Source organism: Furipterus horrens, unplaced genomic scaffold (assembly GCF_987537825.1).
Source record: "Furipterus horrens unplaced genomic scaffold, mFurHor1.1.pri manual_scaffold_1, whole genome shotgun sequence".
Lineage (NCBI taxonomy): Eukaryota > Metazoa > Chordata > Mammalia > Chiroptera > Furipteridae > Furipterus > Furipterus horrens.
Window position 1 is genome coordinate 97781842 of NW_028327171.1, and position 25983 is coordinate 97807824.

Genomic DNA, 25983 nt, shown 5'->3' on the forward strand with positions numbered 1-25983 from the left:
GTCTGTGAGCATATTTAACACTAGTGTTTTGAACTTTATGTCTGTTAGGTTGGCTATCTCCTTGTCACTTGGAACATTGACCCATTCCTTCTTTTGGGCCATACCTCTCTGTCTCCTTAATTTGATAGGCTACTGTGTTTGTTTGCCTCTGTGTCTTAGGTAGAGCTGTCGTACCTGTTATGTTTTAAGGGGTGGAGCCTTAGGTGTTTGTCAATACAGGATGACCTGTTTCATTATGCTGTGGCGCTGTTTGTGGGAGAGGGATCTGAGAGGGAACAATGCCACTTGCTCAGCACTCGCCCCTTTTCCAGGCAATTCTCCCTCTTACCTTATGTTGAACACCTCTCCACCTGTTGCCCTGGCTGTCATTCCCAGAATGGGTGGGTCTGCAGATGTTCTAGGGCCGTGGGGGCCCTTTAAACAAGTGAACTCTGCTGAAAGACCAGCAGTTTCTTCCTCCTCCCCAACCTCCACTGGTTTTCATAGTCAGAAGCTATGAGGCTTTGTTTTTCCCGGTGCTGGAACCATGAGCTGTGTGGTCTGGTTTGGTCTTGTCTGGTGCTGGGAACATTTCCCAGGTGCCCCTCCCTACTTTTTAAAATGTGTGACTGTGCTTTCCATGGGCCTGCCGCTGTCACCGCTGCTGCTGCTACTGCTATGACACTGCATTTTTTCTGTCTGGATGAGTATTTCTTCTTTATACCTTTGTTTGTTGGACTTCCATGCAGCTTGATTTTCTGGAACTTCTGGTGATCTCTAGTTTTGAGGTAGTTGTATTCCTTCTTAGTTGTGGAGGGAGAGGCAGTGTGTCTGTCTAGGTCTCTATCTTGGCCGGAAGTCTAAGGGTTCATATTCTTTATGGAGTCTTACAGAAATATTTTTGGTTGAAATGTTATGAAGTTTGGGAATTTCTTCATAACAATCCAGCGGGTATATGTGAAAGTAGATGGAAGTGTAGATGAAATAATATTGGCCATGAGTTGATAATTATTGAAGCTGGGTGAGGGCTAATGAAGGATTTGTTATATTTGTCTTTCTCTTCTTTTAGTTTTGAAATTTTCCATAATAAAAATTTAAGAAATAAAGGAAAACCCAGGGTTTTTAATCTCAGCTTTTCTACTAAATAGTTGAATCCCTGGGCAAGTTAATTAAATGTCTCTAAGTCTCATTTGTAACACAAAAGAAATTGGGAAAAATGGCTTTGGGATAAGTAGAAAACTGAAGTTATGTGGAAATTTCTGGTATTTGGGGGCGGGGGGATGTGTGTGTGATCAACATCTTAACTTCTTTCCCTGTTTGAAGAGTCAGACACTGTTAATCGTGAATAGCAGGCAGAACCCCTCAACTCCATAACTTAAGACATCAGCCAGAGAGTCATCCCCCGACTCCCCACCTGGCAGCTAGAACTCTGGAACATGAACCAAGCCCAGCTAATTGGAGATTCCTAACTAGGACCTTGAATTGGAGCTCATAAAGCAGGGAGACTTCAGAATTCATCCAGCAGTAATGGCAGTAAATGTCCAGTCTTCTAACCAGGCTCTAAAACTGTTCTTCAGCTTTCTCGTGAGTCTGAGTTATTTAATATCTTTCCAGTAAATTCCTTTTACTACATAAGTTAGTCAGTGTCAAAAACCAAGAACCCCCACTATCTCTCCTTAGTTCAAAGAATCACAATCTTCCAGCTACGCAGTGCTAGAACACTGTACACACTCAGAAACATCGCTGAATGAATCAATGCAAGGGACTTTTAAGATTTTATACTATTTAAAAATTGTGCTCCACAGAGGTATCCATAGGGATTCTAGTAGAACACATTTTTAAAATTTTTGGATTTCAATTTGATGGAGTTTTCTACTACTTAATATAAGCATATTCTGTTTTATCTGAATGAGTGTGATTGTGTTTATGATTGTGCTGATATCTCATGATCTTCTAAAAGTGAGAGTATTTAACTTCTAATGCATTAGTTCTGAGTCTATGGGACCGGGGACAAATTCTTAAGAATGCTTGTAAAATCTCAGATTTGAGAACACTGACCTAGTATACCCTGTCTCTATTTTACAGATGTGGAAACTCAGTCTTATAGAAGGGAAGTGATTATTTTAAGATTATATATTGGTGAGTGTATTTTTCAGCTCTGAACCGTACTACCTCCAAGGCTGACATGAGGAAACTCTGGATTCCTCTGGGTCTGGCTGGCAGAGCCCACTGCTCCCAGGTGGCAGGACAGGAGACATTTCTCCACATTCCTGGCAAGGCCAAACTCTTGGTTCTGTAATATGTCCTTAGCAGTGTCAGCAAACAAGTTTCCCAAGCATATTGATCTCTCTCTTGTAATAACCTCAAAGGCATTTAATATTTGGGTGCTCAATGTCTTCATCTCACATTTCACAACTAACTATCCAAGTGGGTACTGTAATATCCACTTTTTCTCCTTTTGGACTTGGAGACTCCTCCAGCCTCGAATCTGTTATAGGAAATTTAAACTACACACACACACACACACACACACACACACACACACATATATATATATATGGTTTATATATTTATTATATATATAATATATTAATAATTTACTAGAGTCTCTACTACACCTGGCTTGTGTAAGAAGTGATTAATTAACTACACAAAGATTGGACAAGGCTCAGACCTTCCTCTTGGGTTTTTGAAGCTTTAATCCTAGTATTTAATTGGCTATGGTGTTCAGGGAGAGGAATACTGGCCTTATATTTAACACTTTCAGGCTCCATTTTGCACTCAGCTTGCTTAGGGAGGCAGGGCTGGCTTGAACTGGAAGGACAAGTCAGGGTGACCATGAAATTGTCTTGTTCGTCCCCATATTAAATGGCAAATAAGGCACGTGAAAGTCTCACATTAGCCTCCCCCTCTCTGATCTTCTTTTATTTTTTAAAAAATTATTTATTTACTTATTTATTTTTAGAGAGTGGGAAAGGGAAGGAGGAAGAGAGGGAGAAGAAACATCAATGAGTGGTTGCCTCTCAAGTGCCCCCAACTGGGGAATCTAGCCTGCAACCTAGGAATGTGCTCTGATTGGGAATCAAACCTGCGACCCTTTGGTTCACAGGCCAGCATCCTTCTCTGATTTTCTTGGCTCTGCTCATGTATGCTTCATCGATGCCCCGTTCCCGCTAATGCAAGTGACTCTGGATGGCATCCTCACACCAAATACAAGAGTCTTTGGCTTCAGTCATTGGGATCTCATGCAATAATCATATGCTTTCTGAATATCATTTGATGATTCCTATTCTGAAGCTCAAATCAAACAAGATCTTGGATCTGTTCTGTATTATAGATACAAGTGTGGAATTAGGGCTAGATTCCATTTGGGGATGGAAATGGCATCAAGTCAAAGCAGCATCTTTGAGAAAAGGTATCTTATTCTCTTCCCACAATTAAAAGCATGGTTTACTTACCATTTTCCCTGTGGCATCTGATGGAAATCTGGCCCGTAGGGAAAATTGTCGAATGGGGTGTAGCCGAAGGCAGGAAGACTAAGGTGGGTTGAAGGAGAAATAATTATGGATTAAGCTCTACACAGATGAGCCATATAGATGACAATGCTTTAAATACAATATGTTTGTATCTTCATCCTCTAGTGCTGACCTCCTGTCTTGTTCTACCCAAGCCTTGGGACTTCAGTTTTGAGAGTATGACCCTCATTCAGATTGATCTAGACTCCAAATGCCTTCAAGATCAAATTCAGTTCTTATATTGTCTTTGACCCCCTTTCCTGAGCATATTGATCTCTCTCTAATCATAACCTCAAAGACAGTTAATATTTGGGTGCTCAATTCTCTTGACATCACATTTGGCAAACATCCCATTCAGTTTTGGGTTGTTCAGTAACTTTGGGTAGAGGTGTGCTTTATCTGCTTGCTTGGAGTCCAAGCTCCATGAAGGCAGAGGCCATGTAAGACTCCTGCTAGTCTTCCCTAGAAGACTGCAAGTGATTAGTATTCATCCATTCATGCTTCAAGTACATCATAGGTAAACTACTATGACACTGGACCTTGGGATAAGCAGAATTTAAAACCGAAGAAACTGGAGATCAGTACTGAGGCAATAATACTCCTTTTCAGAGCCTGAAAAAAAAAAACCAAAATGCATCACCAGCAACCCATTCTACCAGCTCATCAATGCCTTGTTATAGGGACAGATCTAGTATGGAAAAGAGATTTTGGTGGACTCCAGCGACTCTTGGAATGAATGATCTGGCCAAAAAGTCAGTCTTGGGAACATACCAGCAGTGCATGGTACAACTGTCACCCTAAAACTTTAAACCCTGTGTATGACATCTGAACTTCTGGCTGTTTGGGACAATGAAAGACCTTGAAGGGAATCAGAACAAGCATAGAAACTATCCTATCATGTTGGCAAGTAAGATGTGCTCTAGGAAAAGACTATCCATGAACTTCTTGGTTGGATTTCCTACCTCTAAAGCAGAGCCAATACCAGCACATTAGAAGATGGGGGTCAGATGTGTGTCTCCAATGAGGCAGTTTAGGCGAAAACATGCTCTGCTGGGCACAAAGCTGGGAAGCCATGGACTGGGGTGCTATCTTGCCTCTGCCCCTCCCTTGTGCTTACTTGTTGAGGAAAGCTGGGCCTGACACTGATGCACTGACTGTTCTGTCGTGTGAGAATTCGTTTCCGTCTCCTCTGTCTCAGTACCACATAGATCCTAGCATAGACGAGGACAGTCACTCCAAAGGGCAGATAGAAGGACACCACTGAAGAGTAGATGACAAAATCAGGGTTGGAGATGGAGCAGACACTGGGGTCTCCTGTGAGTGAGAGAAAAGGAGAAAGCAAAGCAGTTTACCAATAGAAGCCCTCCATGGGGAGCACAAAACATGGCCCTTAAGTCGTCTAATCCACATGGAGCTTTGAGAAGCAGGGATTCCCGGTCCCATGTACACCCTCATGTCCCAGTTCACAGGCTGCCTCATCCATGGAGGCTTACTTGAGTTTGTCATCCAGAAGCAACTCTTTCTTCCTTTGTGCCTCTCAGCCCGTTACGTTTGCCTCCTTCATGTAATCAGCACCCACATCCAGACTCTTTTAAGTTGTGAGCATCGGGGCAAGCAGCCTCAGACACCTGCGTTGTCAGCTCACTGAGGGGCAGAGCTCTCACTCACCTTTGTGTTGCTCACAGTTCACTTGAAAGAAAATCTACCAGTGATTACATGCCAGACACTGCCCTACACTGGGGCTGTGAAGACGTGTGGCACCACGTCTGCTCTAGAAGGAGCTCACAGTCTAGACAGACAGATGATCTCTTCCATATGCTATGCTAAGTGCCACAGGGGAATGTAGCCTGGGAGGCTTGGGCCAGTGTTACTGAGTATCGGGTCAGAGACTCGCAGCAGGGATGCAGCCCCCAGGAAGGGGCCTGCTGAGTGGAGGCCTGTAAGGATTGTTGAGTCCACTGAATGGAAGAAGTCTTCTTTGCTGAGAATGCCAGGTGTCCATTTTGAATCCAGGATATGGGGCAGATGGTGGCTGAATATGAGACAGGCATTTGATTTTTCAAGGAATTCCAGCAATGATCAGGGGTGTAATAGGAAGACAGTGAGTAAGGATATTGTCACTGTGGTCCATGTGAATTGAGGAGGGTCCTTGTTCCTGTTATATATCAACCCTTCTAGGGAGGACCTTGTAACTTTGTCTGTGTCACTAGCAGATGCTGAGATTCCTCCAAGGCCCAGGAGAGGGCCTGGAACTTGCCCCTCTTGTAAGAGAAGTGGGAAGCAAACTAATAACTTCTAGGTGATATGCCAAAGGGTTTATACTCATTATCTTACCTAAACATTACGGCAAACTTACGTGACTCAGGTTCCAGTACTGACTCTATTCTTTGATAAGCAGAGTGAGGCTCTGAGAGGTTTAATAAGTGGCCCAACACCATGCAGCCTCAAACCAGAATTTCTTTCTGTGACTTTGACTTTCTACCTCCCTCTACCTGTACTTGGTTCAGTGCTGTCAGCAACAGCTATTGGTGCACCTGGCCAACCTTTATAAAGAGTCAGGTATTCTACAACCCAAAATCTGGTGTGAGCTGCTGGGGAGAAGTCAGTGGCCACATGGGCCCCTCATTCTGCTTCTTGGTCCTCTGAGGTAGTAGAGGCCAGGCAGCCCGAGGTATGAGACCCAGGGATGCCATTTATTAATTCTGTGGTCTTGGGAAAATCACTTAACTATGCCAAGCCTCAGCTTCATTATCTATAGAAAGAGGATAAAAATAAATATTGTGTCATATAGTGGGAATGAAACCCTGGCTGGTTTGGCTCAGTGGATTGAGCATCGGCCTGCGAGCTAAGTGTCGCTGGTTCGATCTTCCAGTCAAGGCACATCAGAGAAGGAAAACTCTGATTCCAAAAAAACCTCCGCTGCCTTGTGGCATACCTCTTCAGGGGAAAGGCTAAGGGAGTAAACCCTGACAGAAAATCCGGAGCCGGAGTCCCTAAGGCGGTTTGACGTTGTAGTCAACACCGGCAACTCCTGCGGCGCACCTGAAGCCAAGCTGTATTGACTCCGTCTTTCCCTTGGATCCTTCAGCTGCGAAGAGAGGGGGGGTCTGCTGCATGGGCAACAGCTGGCCCTCCATATCACCCTGCCCAGGCTCTGTAGCTTCAGCTCCACTGGAGAGGACACTCCAGCGTCATCGCAAGATGTCGATTCAACACGGGAGGAGACAGATACCGTGTCACTCCCGAGTCGGACTGCACAAACATTCTCGGCGGTGCAGATAGACTCTTAAGAAGCTACACCATCGTCTCTCGAGACGGACGGCTGCTGACGACGAGTGGGAATGAGAATAAATGGCAGCTATTATTATTATTTATTCTTTACTCTTATTATTTAACTTTTACCTCCCTTGAGTTTTTTTTTTAACTTAAAAGGGGTGGTATCATTTAGAATTGAAATTTGGAGAGAGAATTACAGGGAAGGATATTTGTAGGAGAAGGAAGAGAGTCACAGCTAAGAGTTAAAACAGAAGAGTGTCTCAGTGCTCAGGGAGGCATTTTAACAGCAGCACGGCCACCGGAATCTTTATGTGCTGCCCCCAAAATCCAGGTCAAATTAATATCCTACCAAAGCCGGTGTCAGCATCCTTTAGGAATTGCCTCAAAAAGCTTTGAGCACTGGCCTCCAAATTGGCATCTTCTGGTCCTTGAGGGAAATGGGGTTAGAGGTAGGAATAGAGAGACAAGGGGGTGGTCTTTGTGAACCTTTAAGAAACCATGTTGACAGTGGTAAGCTCCTCCCCGGAAGTCAGCACCCCTGTCATCAGTGTCTGACCATGATTTAAATGTCTCCTATAATGAGAGACAGCTCAGCACGTTTTGCTAGTGAGAAGTGGGCCACAGGGGTGGCGTGAATACTTCTCTGCTCTTCATCTTGTTGCCATCCTTAGTGTGCCAGATCTGCCCCTCCAGATACACCTGCTACCCTTCTCTACCCTCCTCTGGGTTCTGGGAGGCTGACCTCTAAAATCTATATATTAACTACTACTTAAAATGGATACACACACATTCATATGTGTGCATGCATGTACGCCCAAGTGTATGTACTTGTTTCAAGCATTATCTTTGAGGAATATTAGTGTTCGCTTCTAGGGATGGGAATGGAGGAATTAGCAGTCCAGGAAAGAAGGGAGAGCTACATTTAAGTATGTATATGTATCCCATTACATCTTATGTTTTATCATGTGCAAATATTTATCTTTGTAGTAAAAATATTGAAAGCATACGTGTGAGAAGCAGAGAGTGAAGAGAGAGCACATAGTGATTTTGAAATCGCTGATCAGTGAAGGCCCTCATATGCAATCACTGAACCTGCATTGTCATCCTGTCCTTCTTCCCCTATTTAGGAAACTGCTGTCTATCCTTAGACCATGTTTCACAGCCTCTCCCAGAAGCTTGGGAGAGCTGTCAGCAGGCAGAGTGACATAGGAGGCAAGTGGCCAGTCAATGGGGCTCTGCTCTAGTCCCCTCAGGTCTGACATGGGTGTATGTCCTGTTTGCAGGGCAGTGAAGCCCTACATGCCAGCAATTCTGGAAACTTCTTTCTGCTGAGTCCTAGGAGGCAAGGGCAGTGAGGCCCCCACAGGAGCTGAGGCTCTCGCAGCAGATGAGGCACCTTGTCTAATAATGTAATTGAAACAGCACTGTGCTGTCAGCGCACTAGTTATTGAATGAATACACGAAATGACGAATAAATGAGCAAAGCAAACAAATGAGCATTTTACTTAACACATAAACAGTCACTGACTGGACGATAATGCAGAAGGCCAGGGGGTTACTCTTCATTCTCTGAGACAGATGTTTATCCCAACTAATCTCAACGCTTCAGGAGGAAACGATGAGGAGGAGGACTCATCCACTTACTCGTTCAGCATAATTCTGTGGAGCACCTACTATGTTTAATGCACTGTGTGGGGTGATAAATACTCTTCATAGCTCTGCTAAGGAGTCTAAGAGGCTTTCGTGGGCTAGTCTGGCAACTTGAGTCCCACAGTGAAGCGAACAGCAAGGCCAGAAGCAGGCTGACTTGAGAGGAAATGAACCTCAAGCTCATTGCAGGTTTTGTCCTCAGCTTGTTTGCAAAGATGGGAGATCCTGAGGAATCTGATTTTAGGATGATCCTACTATTCTTTTAACTTTATACTTCTAAACAAATCCTACCGCCACCCCCCATCCCAGCTCCAGTGTTCTGAAAGCCAGGTGAGGTGTTCCATTGCTAAAATCAAATAAATAGCACTCCTCTATTTCTTTGTTTCAGAGGAAAATTAAGCCAGCTGATAGGATTTTCTTAGCTTTAGTTTTTCCTCCCTTGAAGATTTCTTATACCCTTGTCACCAGCTATTGCTTATTCTCTCTCTCTCTCTATTTTTTAAATAACACAATAGCTATCTGATTTAGCAAAAACTTAGATATTAGTTATTTTTCTTATCTGTCAAGTGAAAGGAGTGAGTTGCTCATTCAGGGATCTTTAGGGTTTTCTCTAGCACCAGCACTCCATGCTCTTCCATGGCTGTTAGGGGCTGTGTGGATGGTGTGATATTTGGCAAGACTTCCGGGACTCTGCTGGGAGCTGGGGCAGCACTGGTCAGTCAGGCCCCACAGCCTTGAACTCTCTGTGACCTGAGACCTTGGCTTAGGTGTGCACCCAGAAATACATGTTCACTTCTCCTCAGTCAATAAGAGCAACTCCAAGTTGAAAGAAACTGAAGTTCAATTTTGTACTACCTTCTATTCTCTGACAATTCACAATACCATGTGGTGGCCCATTTCTTAAAAAAAGAACTCTGTCGGAAGGTTCTTTTGTATTGTGTTGCATGTCTTAGTAAAACTTTATTTCCAATATCAGGTGTTATTGGCAGAATCCTGCCCCTTTCTCCTCTGCTTTTCACAGAAACGAGAGAAAAACTGTCTGAGAGAAGTCATTTATATTGAGCTTTTGAATGAACTTGGGAATTTCCTTATAGAAGGAAGAGGTGCTGGAGGAATCCACATCTATCAAGAAGATGACGCTGTACCGTGAAGGGCAGACTGAGGCGGGGAAGGACTCTGGGTCGCCCTGCCTTGAATTCTGCTCACTAAACCCTGAACCGACTTCTCGGATGAGGCAGCTGGTCTCCTCTATGACCACCAGCAGAACTACACTGTTTAAATTGTCCTTGGAGTGGGCCCATAGTTAAATTTTGAGGCACAGAAACCTTTCCTGATACATAACAACAACAACAACGACATTAGCTCATGTGTACTGGGCTTTTCTGATGCACCTGACAATTTGACACACTTCAAGGTGAGAGAGAGAGAGATTGTGAGAGAAGTGAGAGTGTACAAGCTAAACCAGGGCTTTCTTTGCCTCCTCAATTCTATATTTGAAAATCCTTTTGGAAAGATTTTTCTGAGTTTTGTTTCTGGAACAATAATGATCTCACCGGTGGCAACAACACTGCAATTAGCTCATCATTCTTCTTCATTTTAGACATTGACATTAACTGGGAACTCTAATGTCAGATTTTGAGACTCTTTTAACTCTTACCAGGGTGTGTGTTTCTCTGTGTGTGTGTGAGAGTGAGTAAGATCCCTCTGCCAGCCTCCAAGAATAAGAAAGAGGAACCAGCCAGTCCTGCACATGTTGGTGGTTTTTGCTGCTGCCCTCGGGTTAAGCAATGCCTCAGTCTAGCAGTGGTAGTGAGGGCCCCATACTACAAATACCAACTTAGAGCGCATTTTGTACAGAAACAAGAATATAGAAGTGGCTTAGTTATCAGACTTACCCAAAAAGCATTCTTAATACTCATTAAAACTGGTATTTTAGTGCCAGTCAGCCTCTCTAGTCATGTTCGGGAATGTTACTTTGGGGTGTGTGTGTACATACACACTTGTGTATATAAATGTCATTCAGTGAAAATAACAAAGTAACTCATGGTAAAGAGTAATGCAAAGATGATAATAACATCATATTTTAGGAACACCAGGCAAGTATTTGTTGGATAACTTGGCTGCTTAACCTTTAATGTGGCAGATAAACAAGCCTGACCTTGAACAGGTGATATGTAGTGACATGTCTGTGTATGTTATCCCAATTTAATCATTTAATTGTAAAAGTCTATGAAGGAGTTAGAGTGGAATTATAGCATATACAGGGTTATATTCTAAAGTCAATGAATGAGCCAAGTAAAAATTATAGAGTTGAAATTTGCTTTGAAAAATCCCCTGAGTCACATATAAAGATATACATGATTTGATTACAGCCCTGGACAGTAACAAGCAAAGATGAATGATACATACAGTAATATGCCATACATTATAAAGAGTTCAAAATGCAACATGTATAGAGATGAAGTTGCAGGGCTTATTTGCAGTAAGTCATATATAAAAACAAATATGAAAACTTCTTAACTGAATATAAAGACTGAGTCTACATATTTGAATTTGCTCAAATTTATGCTCCACCGTATTGTTATCCTAAATTGATCAATAAGGAAACTTAACTCAGAAGAGTTAAATAACTTGTTCAAGGAGACACAGCTGGTAAATAGTACAATTGGAGCTTGAATCTAGGTTGTTCTGACTCCAGAGCCTCTGCCTGTCTTCCTAAATGTGTTTTGACTTCTAAGTTGTTGACTCTTTGAAGACCACTTTTAAGTTAGAATTTGCCTGTATTTATATGGAATGTGTTACAGATAATATCTGTATACACTTAAACACACAGCTAGCTATGTGACTTGTACATATATACTAGAAATTAACGAACCTGGAACATAGTAGGAATTGAATGAACCAATTCAAGTGGACAAAATAAGAAATCCAAGTTAATACTAGAACAAGAGTTGATCAGTTCTCTGTTAGCAAAGACTCAGTATTTATTGCCAATACCTGTAACTTTTCTGTATGTGATAATAGTTTTCATGCAACACATGAAATTTCTAGGCTGAAAGATGAATATAGAACAGACACAGAGGGCATCGATCCATATGAGGTATAAATTTGGATTAACATTTTATGTCTAAAATCACAAACTTCATAATATACACATTGTTCATCCATCTATCCATCCAGCCACCCATCCAATAGAAGATGTACCATGTGCCAACCAGCACAGCCAGAATTTCTGTGTATTAAAATATAAGAAATACACCCATCAATAATTTAGTAATCTATACTAGTTTCCAAACGCTAGAAATGATTCTTAATGAGCAAAAGTTCAAAATGTATATTCTACTCAAAGACTTTTGTTATTTTGTTATCTTGCATTGTAAGTCAATTATGAATTGTCATCTTTTCATTAGCAAACCTCACCTGAATTATTAATATGATTTAATTTTTTAACTAGTACATTTCTTCAAATGAATACAATGACATTTCTTTCAAAATAGAAATAAGCCAGATTTTTCATTCATTTGGGTAGAACTTTAACCCTGTGCCAATAATTGATGATGTTTGCTTTATATTTTTTATAATCAACTAAGGTCAAGGCTTTGCAGCCTATAGATTCTTTATCTGATTACAAAGTGCATTGACAAGGGGTCCGAAATTTCAGGGCTGAGCACCACTTGTAGCCACTCACGTGAGCTGTTAGTCACATGGGTTTTGGAAGTGGGGCCATCATTGTTACCTGTGGTGTTAAAGCCAAAGAGGAGAGGGCAAGACACAGCAAAGGCCAGTACCCAGACGGCTGTAATCATGAGGGCCACACGCCGGCAGGAGCTCTGTCCTGTGCCATGTTGGTAGTGAACTGGCATGACCACTGCAGTATACCTGTAAAAGGAAGGGGAGAGAGAATAGACATGGTAAGAAAAGATAGGGGAGACAAGTTAAAGGACGTTCTAGAGAAATAATCAGGTTGATAAATGTAGCAAGAGAAAAATAATTTTGATTGAAAAGAGAGAAGAGGTGAAAATAGTAGAAAGGTTAAGATAAGATAGATGAAAAACTCACTGGGAGGGGTGATCAGAAAAAGGGAGAGAGAATTAAAAAGTTAGCATACGAGCTTCTTTACCAGGCCTGACTGAGGGCCCAGCATGTACAAGCACTGTATTCACCATCCTGAACCCTGAAGACTCTGGGTGCTTCTGTGTGCCTTTACTTTCTCCCATAGTTCTTTAGATAATGATAAAACTATGCCCAAAGTAGATGTTTACACCTGCTTTTATTCTAATATAAATTCTAACTCTCACAGTGACAACTCTTCCAAATGGCAGAGATATTGAAAATAGAGATGAGCAATATCCAATGAAGTAAAATTCAGTTTTCATGCTGACTTAGTCTGTTCGGGCTGCTATATTATAAATACCATAGTCTGGGTAGCTTAAACAACAAATATTTATATTTCATAGTTCAGAAGGCTGGGAAGTCCAAGATTAAGGCACTGGCAGATTAAGTGTCTGGTGAAGACCTGCTTCCTGGTTCATAGATGGTTGCCTTCTCACCATGTGCTTGTGTGGTGGAAGGGGCAAGGGAGCTCAAACAGGTCTCTTTTGTAAGAAAAGTAATGTCATTCATGAGGTCTCTACTCTCATGATCTAATTATCTCTCAAAGATCCCAGCTCCTAATGCTATCACTTTGCTATTACTTTGGGGGTGAAGATTTCAGAGTATGAATCTGGTGGTGGGGGGGACACAAACCTTCAGTCTACAGCACATGCTTTTACATGGTCAACTCCTTATTCTTGTTGGACATTGTTGTGTTTTCTATGGCAACTCCTCACACACATTTCCAACTGCTTGTTGGACTTACTTCCTGAACATTTGTTCCATAGTCATCTCAAACTCAAGCTGTCTGAAATATATTTGCCTTTCTCCTCACATTCCTTAACCTGGTTACACTTCTTGCCGTTCTTCAAGACATCTACACCCACTACTCAGGCCTTTTGACTCTTCCTTGGCCTTTCCATATAATTTTCTCACTCATTCACTTAACCTTTCATTCAATGTTTATTGAGTCCTTACTATATGCTAGAATCTATTCTGGAAATATAGAGATGTGCAAATGGGATATTGTCCCTGTCCTTACGGAACTTGGAATTGAGTGGAGTAGATAGACCAAAAAAATATTAATATAAAATGAAGAATATCATGAAAGAAATAAGCTGTGTGACATGTTTGAGGCTAAAGGAGGCTGTCAAGAAGGGGTAAACCAACACAGACTGGGCAGGGAGATGAAAGGGGTAAGAGGGATCCATCCATGAGAAAAGATAGGAGAAGAACATTTTATATAGAAGGACAACATATGTTGTAAATTTGCCCATTTTGATGTCCCTGTAGAATCCCCTCCCATTGAATGTAGACTGAACATGTGAATCTGGTATAATGTTGTTCCTCTTATTATACCACTAATCAAGAAACTGAAGGGAGATTATCATCAGTGGGCCTGATCTGATCAGGTAAGTCCTTAAAAAGGACTGGGCCCTTCCTTAATTCAGAGAGATTCAAAAAGCATGAGAATTTTCCCTGCTGACTGTGAAGGAGCTCCTTCTTCCCTTCCCTAATCCCAGATCAGCTCTTGAGCAACTTTCTGAGTTCTCTTCATCTTACAGAGACCTCTAACTCTAAACACATAAACCTTCTAAGCCAATCAATCATGTTGCTCTTCTGCCTGCAGTTGTCTTGCCTTATTATTGAGCTTGCCTCATGGCTGGAGCTAGTCCCCATATGATTTAGGTTACTTGATAGCTCAAATCATCTTATAGCCGTGGTATCCCCCATAGGTCCTTGCACAAAGCAAGTAGTAAAAAGATATTAATTGACTGATTGCTTCATGGATCCTGAAGGCCTCCTTCCCTATAAGGCAGTGGTTCTCAACCTTCCTAATGCCGTGACCCTTTAATACAGTTCCTCATGTTGTGGTGACCCCCGACAATCCCCATCCATAACTAAAGCATAGTGATTAATCACAAAAACAATATGTAATTATATATGTGTTTTCCGATGGTCTTAGGCGACTCCTGTAAAAGGGTCATTGAGAACCGCTGTTATAAGGGAACAAGTCTAATCTTAGCCAGGCCCAAGGGATCTAATGCGTATCACTGGGTCTACATGTGTTCATTTTTTCTTTGTTTTCTCAGCATACAGGGAACCTGGAGGCCAGATTCTGGCAGGAGGTACACAGAAGGGTTAAGCAGGAGCCTCCTTAACACCTTTGTGCACCTCAAGGCATAGGTCTGAGGAAGGGAGGGCAGACCCCAGGCTGGAGGGGCTGGGACCGTACTCCCTGATGCTCCTCCTCTATGTACCAGCCCCGCCTGAATCATCTGCTTCTTGTGCATCCAGCCTTAGAGTTCATGTGTTAACATTCATATTCCCCCGAAAGCAGCTTGAGAGTCACCTCTGAGGGCTGAGACAGAGGCCGATCCTGCAGGACCTGACCTTGGCACCATGATGTGTGACAGAGGTGGCTTCTTTCTCAAGAGGGAGTCATAGAGGCCCTTATTTAATAAGGTTAAATTAAGATCCCACCACTAACCCTAAGGGAGGCCCACGGCAACCCAGTTCCCTTCTCCTGATGAACATACATTGCAAAGCTTCCCTTGAATTCCTAACTTGGTGATAAGGGAGCAGACCAAGTAGCAACTGGTGTTCTTCCAGGCCTTTTATTCTGTTCAGGACTTTAGACTCCGTTGGAGCACTGAGCTGAGGCTTCAAGTCAAATATGTCTACCTGGGTTTGGCTCTTAGCACCAATCACCGAGGCACCATGGAGAAGAGACTGCGCCTTGGGTCCTGCAGCTGACATAGCCAAACAGTTGTCAGGGCTGGGAAGGGAAGATAGGACCCACTTCCTTCTGCCCACACTTGCAGTTGGGCCAGGCCTTTCATTTACATTGGTGGAAAAGCCTCACCATTCCATACATTCAGTGGTGTGCTCTGAAATGACTAACAACTGGCTCTCTAAGCAAAGAAAGCCCTAGTTTGTACCATTTGTCAATTTCCATGCTATAAATACTCCCACAGAGAAGGAAAACTCTGACTCCAAAAAACCTCCGCTGCCTTGCGGCATACCTCTTCAGGGGAAAGGCTAAGGGAGTAAACCCCGACAGAAAATCCGGAGCCGGAGTCCCTAAGGCGGTTTGACGTTGTAGTCAACACCGGCAACTCCTGCGGCGCACCTGAAGCCAAGCTGTATCGACTTCGTCTTTCCCTTGGACCCTTCAGCTGCGAAGAGAGGGGGGGTCTGCTGCATCGGCAACAGCAGACCCTCCATATCACCCTGCCCAGGCTCTGTAGCTTCAGCTTCACTGGAGAGGACACTCCAGCGTCATTGCAAGATGTCGATTCAACACGGGAGGAGACAGATACCGTGTCACTCCCGAGTCGGACTGCACAGCCATTCTCGGCGGTGCAGATAGACTCTTAAGAAGCTACACCATCGTCTCTCGAGACGGACGGCTGCCGACGAAATACTCCCACCCTTGCCCATTTCAAAATACACCAAAGTTTTAATAACTTGACCAAACAATTCTTAAAATTTTGCCGGTTAGCTTCTACTAGCCATCATCAGCTGGCTCCAAGCACACCACTGAGAGTTGCGTACTTCCCTAAATATGCTTTAGTGTTTAGCAACACCATGCAGGCTCCTGTTAATTTAATAAGCCAGCAAGTGTAGGGGACAATGGCTTCATTTTATAAAGCTGGAATCAGAGACACAGAGAAGTTACAGGATGAACCTACAGTCCCACAGCCACTCGTGGCAGAGCCAGGTCTCCTACCTTCAAGGCTGGTATCTCTCCTGGGTGCCCCACTCCCTCTCTAGGGCATTGGCAAGTCTCTGAGGCCTTGTGGAGACTCGAGCTTCCTTAGGAAAGGTGGCTTGAAGGGTGACTGTACCTTGAGAGCACTGCGGATGTCCAGAGCTGAGCTTCCCCAATTAACTGGATTCTGTTACTTGCCTGGGGGAAATCTGTTAAAGTACATATTCTCAGGCCACACCCCTGGATATTTTGATTGAGGTTTCTGGAGTGAAACCCAGGCATGTGTATTTTTAACAAGCAAGTGCATCTTATGATGAGACAAGTTTGAGAAGTCTGCATCAGGGAAAATTTCTGTGTCAAAACTTCTTGTTAACTTGGGTAAGAAGTGAGAGATGAGACTACGTTTACCATTGTTACATTTTTTTTTTTCTAATTGTTTTTTAAACATGATTAAACATTTAGAATGAATGAGGCCCTCAAACTTGCCTTCAGGGTTTTCCACAGGGACTGAGACATGGCAGCTGTTCCGGAATTAGCCATGGGAGGGCACCATCATGCAGCAAGAATTTCGCCAGCTCCGCCGGGGTGAGAAGTTCATTGCTCACCTGGGGGCTCTCCAGGCTCAGTTGGAGGCCGGGAGGCAAAGCTCATCCCGTGGTTCCTAGAGCACCGCAAGGACCCTGAATGCCCACCCAGGCGGGCTGCTCAGCCTCTGATCTTCTCCCAAATCGATCACAGAGGACCGACCGCAGGCAAGGGCAGGGCTGGGCTTGGATGACAGTCGGAGGCTAGCCCAGGGCCGCCTGCCTCTGGTCTGGACACGTGCTCTGCTGCGCTCACCGCGGGGGTTCCAAGGCCTGGCCTGCCTGCCTACACAGCGAGTAGAGTAGAGTAGCCCCTGTAGTTCCCTGGCCTGCTGCCCTTGTAATTGAGCTCCTAACTCTCTGGACTCTTTCTGGCGTGGCCCAAACATGGACAGTGTGCAAGGTGGTTAAGTCTGCGGGCGTCGGAAACAGACGACCTATAGTCTAAGTCCCAGTTCTTCCGTTAACTGTGTGGCCATGGGCCAGAGATTTGGCATCTCTGAGACTCACCTTCCCCATCTGTACAATAGGGATGATGATTCAGCTCCGTAGGGCTTTTATGAATAGTGGATTCAAGTATCCCCGTGAAAGTTTTTGTTTGGTTTTTTAACACAATGCCTGGTACATATTAAATATATATTTAAAAAGTATTATTAATTGTCATTATTATTGTGCTAGCCCAAGGTATCTGTGATTGTTCATATCAGTGAATTTATGGGTGTCTGACCCTTATTCCTGATTATTAGAGGACATTTAATTTATTTATCAAGCAAGTATAGAATAATAGCACTCTCTATGTGCCAGGCAACTGTATGAAGTGCTTTAAGGATGTTAACTCATTTAATCCTCATAACAACCCTTTTGCTATTACACTAAACAGATTTTTAAAAAGGAAAAAAAAAAAAAGGCCAGACTTGACCAAGGTGGAATTGTCGTTAAGCAGGAGAGCCAGGATTTGCAGGCAGGCAGTGTGGCTAAATGTCTCTGTTCAAGGCAGTCAGCAGAGGAGAAAGAGGCTGGCTGAATTCCTAGTTCTGCACCTGCCAGCTGTGTGATCTGGGCAAGCTTACCTACGCAGTCTAGCCTCAGCATCTTTACTTGGAAAATAGGGATAATTCACCCACCTGGCTGGGGTGTTGTGAGGGTTAGCAATAATGAAAAGCTCTTAGTGCCTGGCATATAGTACACACTAAATAAATGGTATCTGTTTTGATTATTGTTGCTTTTATCATCAGGCAAGTTAGGATGAGCACAGAGGTAGCTGGGTCATTAAAGGCATAGGAACTGTGCCTTGTTTACTCCAGGGAAACAGCGCCTGTAGAGCTGGGCTGCTGGCGTGGCCAGAGGCCCTTTCCAGGATGCCACTTCCCCACCTCCATCAATGAAAGGACAGGGTACTGGCAGGGCAATTGGGGCACTAACTCAGGTTCTAGTCCCAGACCTGTGTAAGAGGCTGCAGGACCTCGTGCAAGCAAGTAACTGTTCTGCACAAATGAGTTCAACTATATACTTTTTTTGACGCCCAATTCTGTGACTGGGATTTGCGGGTTTGTCACTCTACTGAAGGTCTCAAGATTCTCACAGAATTCTACCTCCACCTAAAATAAAGCCTTGTCTCAGAGTGGGAGGTGTGTGTGGGGGAAACTGATGATGAATTCTCTTGAGGGGAGGTGAGAGGCTGGGCTGGGAGAGAGGACCTGAGTCTAAATCCCTCATATGTTTAATGAGACCCAGAGCTCTGTGAGGGCTGCTTTTCACCACCTCTTATTTCCTCAGACAGGGGGCTCAATAAATCTTTAGTTCTATGGACTCCCCTCCTGGAATTGTTGAAGAAAAAAGCTTCTTGCAAATGCTTAGAAAGCCCTTTGCAGATATAAAGTGCTTATTTAGATGCAAACTAAAACTCCAAGGTGCCTGTGACTCATCTGGCACCTATTGTGCTCCCGCAAAGATGCAGAGGCTTGCCTGTGTGATGGGCGCCATTTGAGAGCCACTTAAAGAACTCCCCAGTGAATGAATTTGGTTGCATTATTCACGGGCTTCTTGAGGGGGACTTGAATTCTCACCGCGCTCAGTGTCCTCCTCCTCTGACACTTTCCCAACCCTCTCCCCAAATTTGTTCTGACCCACATGTGTGGTGGGAGGGGCTGGCCCACAGGGGAGGCAGGGCGCCAAGGAAGTGGGGGGCGGGGGGGAGCACTTGTGCTCACCCACTCCGCTTTGTGAAAGAGAAAAGGCAGCTTTAATCCAACTCTTAGGCATCCAGAGCTATGCCTAAGAACCTAATAATGACAATAGTATTACTTACTTTCAAAAACCCTTTCATCGTTCCCTTTTCTTTCCTATCTCTTACTCCCCTGTTATTACAGATCAGGGCTTCATAACCAAAAAATGCTGGATCCATGTGGTCAGGTTTGTCAGACCGGTGTGACTGGTTTGTCAGCATTGTGTAAAGACCAAAGGTCTGCATGAATGACTGCCTTTTTAAATGAATTGACCAATTATTTGGCATCGCAAGACCAGAATTTAACGCTATGTACCACTAACTGCTGTGCAGGATAATGGAGACCATTTTTTCCAAGGCCGATTCTCATTCCTAGAATAGAAAAAGGCTCCAGTTTGAGGTTTGGTGAGGATTTGTTTGTACCGAAGTTGAAGCCAAGAAAGGAGCATCCTTCTCCACTGGGGTCTAAGGCATAAGCCGCTCCTCCCTTCAGGTTTCAGGTAGGTGAGTGCTATGCATTCTATATGGGACAGAAGCCAGTTCAAGGCTTATTCTTGTTGGTATTGTCTTCAGTGGGGAAAGTAGAAGGGCGTGTCAAGCGTGACTGCTGCCAGCAAAATGGTGCTCTTGTGCAAATTAGAAAAGGCGCCCTCTCCTGGAGGACTCAAGGCTCAGCAAAGAAAACCCTAGCTGAATTTGGTCTTCTCATCCTTGAGTAAGGTGCAACCTGCACAGCCGCACCCACCAGCCACTGGTCTGAATGCATGGGGATGGAGTGTACAGGCACATTCTCGAGTGGGTAGAGAGCAGGGTCAGGAAATGGTCAGGCAGGAGGCTGGAAGGGCACTGTCCCGGAGTCTCTTCCAGAAGCTCTCTTTACACAGCTCTTCCCTCCCTCATCCAAGGCTGATCATCTCCCACTCTCTCACACACTTTCTGAAGGTGCAATATTTGTGATATAAGCATTGGCTACCCTCAGGCAGGGACCACTGAATTCATTTACAATTCTTTGTTCAAGGCTCTGTAATAGACACAGCAGGGAGATGCACACGTGATAAGGAGCTGGGACTAGTGAAGAGTTTAGGTGGTGGAAGAGATGATATAGCAAACCAGACGCTCTCTATTACTTCTGTAAAAAACGTATTTATGTAACAAATGTCCAGAAGTCACACAAAAGGCTCCCTTCCACCCTCCTTTTACCAAAAACAAACAAAATAGTAACAGGAAATTTTCTTCCTGACCCAAATCAGCTCACCTTTCATCCTTGTACCCCAACCCCCTTCTCCCAATTAGGGATCAAAAAACCCCAAACAGAATCCTCTTCTGTGACCCAGGGGTAAGGAAAGGTAGAAAAGCCTATAGAATAATCATTTCTTTCCTGCCACAGGAGTTTCTTCCTACCCACAAGCCATAGTTTAAAAGAAAAAGAAGAAAGAAAATGTCCCAGGGGTGAGTTCTACTTTGCAGTGACCCCAGCACCCTCAGATGCAAAGCTTGTGTCTCAGATACAGCAAGAGCAGTTCCCTGCCTGGTCTAGGCTGCGTTTCTCCCAGGGTGAGAAGGGGAACCCCAGCCCTACCTATCAATGCTGATAGCACAGAGGTTCAGGATGCTGGCTGTGCACATCATGACATCCAGGGTGACGAAAACATCACAGCAAAGGCGGCTGAAATTCCAGACTCCACCCGTCACCTGAACATCAGAGACAAAGATATTAATGTTCGCCCAGCAAAAGAACAGCAACCCAAACAACTCTATGCCTTCCCTGTTGGTACATCATCATTACCAAGAGCAGGCGGACATCAAGGGAGTGACAGGCTGCCCAAGACTGGTCACACGGAGAAGGACAAAGTCACAGAATGTTAGAACATGGGAGCTAGAAGGGATCTTCCAAATCAATGAGTTCAGTGTTTCTCAAAGTGTGGTCCGCAGGGGTACTCATTAAAGATGAAGATTTTGGAACCCTTCCCTAGACTTATTGAGTTAGACTTTCTGGACGTGGGGCCAATTAATCTTCATTTTAAATTAAATACCCCCTCCACCCCCAATCACACCCAACTTTGAGAATCACTGACATAGTTCGAACTCTGGAGGCAACCGAAGCTCCTAGCGGTAAAATGATATGCACAGCTGGTAATAAATGAGCTGGGGTGACTGCCAGATGTGTGTGCTGTGCCCAAACTGCCTCTCTGAAGCCCTCCATCTGGTGGCGAGCTCACCCTGTACCCAGGAAATAAGCAGAGAGCACATTTTTCATAAAATTTACGTCTAGAATGGAATTCTGTCTGGCTTCTGGTTTTAAAGCTTGGAGGCATCCTGGAACAACATCTCTAAAAACCTATGTAAGGTAACTCTGGGCCAATGTGCCTTCCTTCAACATCCAGGGCCCAGTCACCAAGAGTTGAGGGGAAAGACCGGTCCCAGATCCTCCCTATCACTCACAGAATCTGTGAGGATGGTCCTGGTCTCACTCATTTACGTGTGTGTCTCAAGCTCCAGAACTTCCAGTAACACTTGAAAAAAGTCAGGAATAAGGCAATTTAATTTATATTCTGGCACATTTCTATTTTATTAAAATTTTTTTTTTTATATAACCTATGGCACCAGAGAGATCTGTCAGGGGGACTGCCACCTCAGAATGTCCACAAATGCCAGTCTTGGGCCCAAGGTTCTTGTTCACTTGCCAGCTTCCTGCCTGTGGGGCCGCCTTTCTTGGGATCATGGCTCTCAAGGAGACCCTGTGAAGCTCGGTGTCCCTGGCTGTAGCTGCGTGTCCTTGCTGGGCAGCCTCAGTGGTTAATTAAGAGGAAGGGAGAGTGAAAAATAGGTACAGTTGCCTCTGAAGTAGCTTCTCAAAGAAAAAAGACATTGTTGAAATGACGGTGCTTAAAGATGGTGCTGTGGCATTTGATTTTATCACTATATTTGAGAAATTCTGAGCAAAGATATTTTGTTTAAAAGCAACAATGAGAAGTTCAAACATAAAGATCTAATATGAATTTTTAGGAATTCATAGAATGAAAAACTTCTAAAAAGGGATCTGTATAGTCATAGTAACACAATGATTTAAAGGAGCAAGAAGAATAAAAAATGGTTTTGCTCATTACATAAGATGGTTGTTTGTTGTGAAAGCTTCTTGCAAAAAGTTGAGTTTTATATACTACTCTCATTTTCACATACATCTATTATGTAATTTATATCTTAAATTGAGGAAAAAACATGTTTCCCTCCAAATTGTGAGTGTCTGTGTATTGAAGATGCAAAGTAGATCAGAGAGTTTATTTAGAACAACAGAAACTCACTCACTCACTCGTTCATCCATCCATGAAGCAAGTAATCATGAAGCTCCTAATACCGAGCTCATAGAAAGAGGGTATATGCTATGTGTCTTAAGAGGTTTTATAAAATGTGCTTCAGTCCCTGTCCTTGAAAAACTTATAAGATTATTGAAGAAGCAAGGCATTCTTAAATAAAGTAACTAGTGATCATCATGAGATTCTAATATGATTAATAATACAATCTAACATTTATTGAAGAACTTACTCTGTTATGGGTCACTGACCCACATGACCCATTCCAGGATTTCTGGAGTTTTAAAACTTCAGATTCAGATAACTGAATTTGTTTTCTACTGAATGTATTCTTACAGGTTTTCAGGACAAAATATACACTTATCTGATAGGAAATTAAATGACTGTTACTTAATGCAGTCCGTAGGAGCAAGGACTTGTGCTTATTTGCTGCTATGTCCTCAGTTCCTAGAGCAGCGCCTGGCATGCAAGTCTTTCTGAAAGAATGAACGATCTCTGACAATCGATGTTAATACTCACAGCTAGCCTAGCATTTACTGCATGCCTATTGAGTCTTTTTTCTTCTTTTTATTTTTTTATTGAATTTATTGGGGTGGTATTGGTTAATGAAATTATATATTTCAGTGTACAATTCTACAATACATCATCTGTATTTTATATTGTGTGTTCACCACCCAAAGTCATATCTCCTTCTATCACCATTTATCCCCCCCTTTACCTTCTTCTACCCCCAAACCCCTTTTCCTCTGATAATACCATGCTGTTGTCTGTGTTCATGAGTTGTTGTTGTTGTTTGTGTGTGTGTGTGTTTGCTTAATCCCTTCACCTTTTTCACCCAGCCCCACAACCCCACTTCCCTGTGACAGTCTGTTCTCTATCTATGAGTCTGTTTCTATTTTGTTTGTTGGTTTATTTTATTCGTTAGATTCCACATATAAGGGAAATCATATGGTACTTGTATTTCTCTGGCTTACCGAGTCTTGCTGTTCTGCAAAGCACTTTATATACCTGGCCTCCATTGATGATTATATTCCTATGAGAGAATACTGTTGAGACAGGATAGGGAGAAACTAGGAAAAATTCTTGGCAAGTGGATTAGGGAAACTGAGACAGAGAGCCTAACACAATGGCCCAGCAATTTACAGCCAGGTGCAAGTTGTCACCTAGGTGCCTGGCAGGGGGCAAAACTGGGTGAACAAGGATCTCACCTCCAGGATAACATTTCCTTCCCTGGCTTTTCCTCCCTGGAGATAACATCAAGGCCTCAGGTGTATTTTAGCTCCAAGGCCCAGAAAAACACCAGGACCAATTGCAACGGCTAAAGACCCCCTGCCCTGCCAGTGACCAATCAGTGGAGACCATGACCCTGAAGGGGCACAGCTGGAAAACTGATGAATATTCTACTAAAACCCTCCCCTGAGACCTCCCCTAAGGTTCCTACCTGCAAGACAGAGATAAGAGCCTCAAGACAAAGGACCCAGCAACCACGATCTCTCTCTGGGGAGCAGCTGGCATCATTTCCTTCTCCCCCTCTCTCCTTCCTCCCCCCTCCCCCTCTCCCGCCTCCCCCAATCCTTCTTTCCCCACAAGTTCATGTCTCCTAAACTCTAAGGCAATGGGCAGCTGGCCCCTTGTCCCAGGCTAATCCCCTGAACCTGTCCCCAAAGCCCCCTCTTCTCTGACTTCCTAGTGAGCTAAGGTGGCCCAGCCCAGGCTCTCCTGTTGCTGCTTCTATGCTAAACCCTTCCTTGTTTCACTGTCCCCAGTTTGAATAAACATACTCTCATGGTCACCTGGACTTGGGTTGTGAAATCTTCCCTACATGAAGTCAAGAGTAACCTACACACTACAGCTGGCCCTAGGCAGACCCACTCAAGGCCAGGCCCCTGTCCAGTAACACTGTCGCTTTCATCACAGAGAGAGACTAAGTTTCTGAGGGGTTCAGCACCTTGCCCGGGGTGGCACAGCTCCGAGGGGCAGGCAAGGCATTGGAGGGAAGGTTGCTTCATGCCCTGCTATAAAAAAGTGTCAGGTGAGGAGGGGGCAGTTATTGAAAAGGGATGGAAATGCGTGAACATGAGGGGAAAGGAGATCACCTTGCGCACATCAAGGACTTTTTGTGTGACAGAATGCATCATCTCCTTTCTAGAAAAAGAGATACCCTCCTGATTGCCTCTGTCTTAGGGTTGCAGAAAGCAGTGGAGGCTGCTGACTTTGGGGCCTAGAGAAAGTACATGCTGGGCAGGTTTCCTTGGTAACCTGTTTCTTCAGCTCCTGTGGGCCAAAGCCCTCAAACTGTCCCCTGGCTTTCAGCTCTCAATTCTGCCTCCCTATTCTGGCTATCTTTTCCTTTATTCTCCAATTCTGCCATCAAAATTTCCATTCTCTCCTTGATTTCCACTAATTGACAAGAAGAAAACAATCTGATTGGCTGATTATAGTAATTCCCACTAAGCTGCCATCAGCAAGCCTTTCCCAGAGCTTACTCATGGAAATGAGTCTCTGGTTGGCGGGATGTGCAATGGAAATACTTCTTGTTGCTGGAGTCCAACACACAGAGTAAATAACAGGAAGGGGTGGATAAAGGGCCAAGAACATGTAACACTCAGAGCAACCCAATGAGGTACATATTATTTCCAATATTTCTATAACAAAATGGTGACTGAAAAGGGTTGAGTAATTTAGCTAAGAATACATAGCTGGTAATAGGAGCTGGCATATCAAACCCCTGATATTCACCATGACTCTCAAAAGTCAGGACCTTAACACTCTGCTTCTGGGAAGTGTACAATTTAACTTCATTCTAATAACACAAAAGAGTTGTTTTTGTTCATCCATCTACCCATATAGCCCATATTTATTGAGTGTCCATTATATGCCTGATACTTTGCTTGGGTAGGTGTACTGAAATGAATTTGTCCCCAGGGCCTCAGAACCTAGTGTGTCCATGTTAGGAGATGTGTATGAATGAGTGAGGGTGAACTGAGGGCCCAAGAGATAGATGCTAAGAAAATAACTATAATACAATGCGATAGGTGCTGACAGCGAGGTAAGTAGGAAGTGTTGAGAGAACTTGAAAGGTAAAGTGATTTTTGAAATTAAAGCAGAAAAAAGAAACAAGAAGAATCTGATTGATTTAAGGCTCTTCAGAGACATGATTCTACCTTTCCCCTAAAGTCTAATGAATAACTCACTTTAGAATTATACAGCAGCCAGGTGGTGTCACTTGCACTTGCTAATGAATGTTACTAACTCCCTTTGGCAATACAGAAGGTGGGAGTAAGCAAGAAAGTGTCTTCAGGTACAGAAATTGGCTATTGAATTTTCAACAGATAGTCTATGGCAGCATTTCCCAAATTTACTGATTATAAGGCAGCATTTCCCAAATCACTTGAGGCTTTTGCTAAACAAAATGATTCTCAGACCCCACTCAGAATAATAAGTCACTCCAATGATTCCTATGCCTGGGAAGTGTGGGAAACAGCGTATCTGTGGGGAGGGGGTGTGTGTGGAGGGGTGCGGGGCAGGGGGCATTATCTTCAGAAATGGTTGTCCTAAAGCAGGACTCCTTGAGCATTCTTTGTTCCATGGGAGCCTTTCTCCTTAGTTCCCTTCTCAGAAGTGCATGAATCACAAA

General features: G+C 43.7%; 1 protein-coding gene across 3 annotated transcripts in view; it reads right to left on the reverse strand.

Annotated features, from left to right (window-relative positions):
- Nucleotides 1-25983, reverse strand: part of DRD3 (dopamine receptor D3) — a 38447-nt gene that overhangs the window by 6216 nt on the left and 6248 nt on the right. For 2 of the 3 annotated variants that reach the window (XM_090264268.1, XM_090264189.1), the window contains exons 2-4: nucleotides 20615-20727; nucleotides 12157-12299; nucleotides 4612-4808 (exon numbers count right to left, since the gene is read on the reverse strand). In XM_090264268.1, the coding sequence (XP_090120394.1) occupies nucleotides 4612-4808; nucleotides 12157-12299; nucleotides 20615-20727 (453 nt within the window). Of the gene's footprint in view, nucleotides 1-3437; nucleotides 3516-4611; nucleotides 4809-12156; nucleotides 12300-20614; nucleotides 20728-25983 lie in introns of all 3 variants that reach the window. The other variant, XM_090264140.1, reaches the window with a different exon arrangement.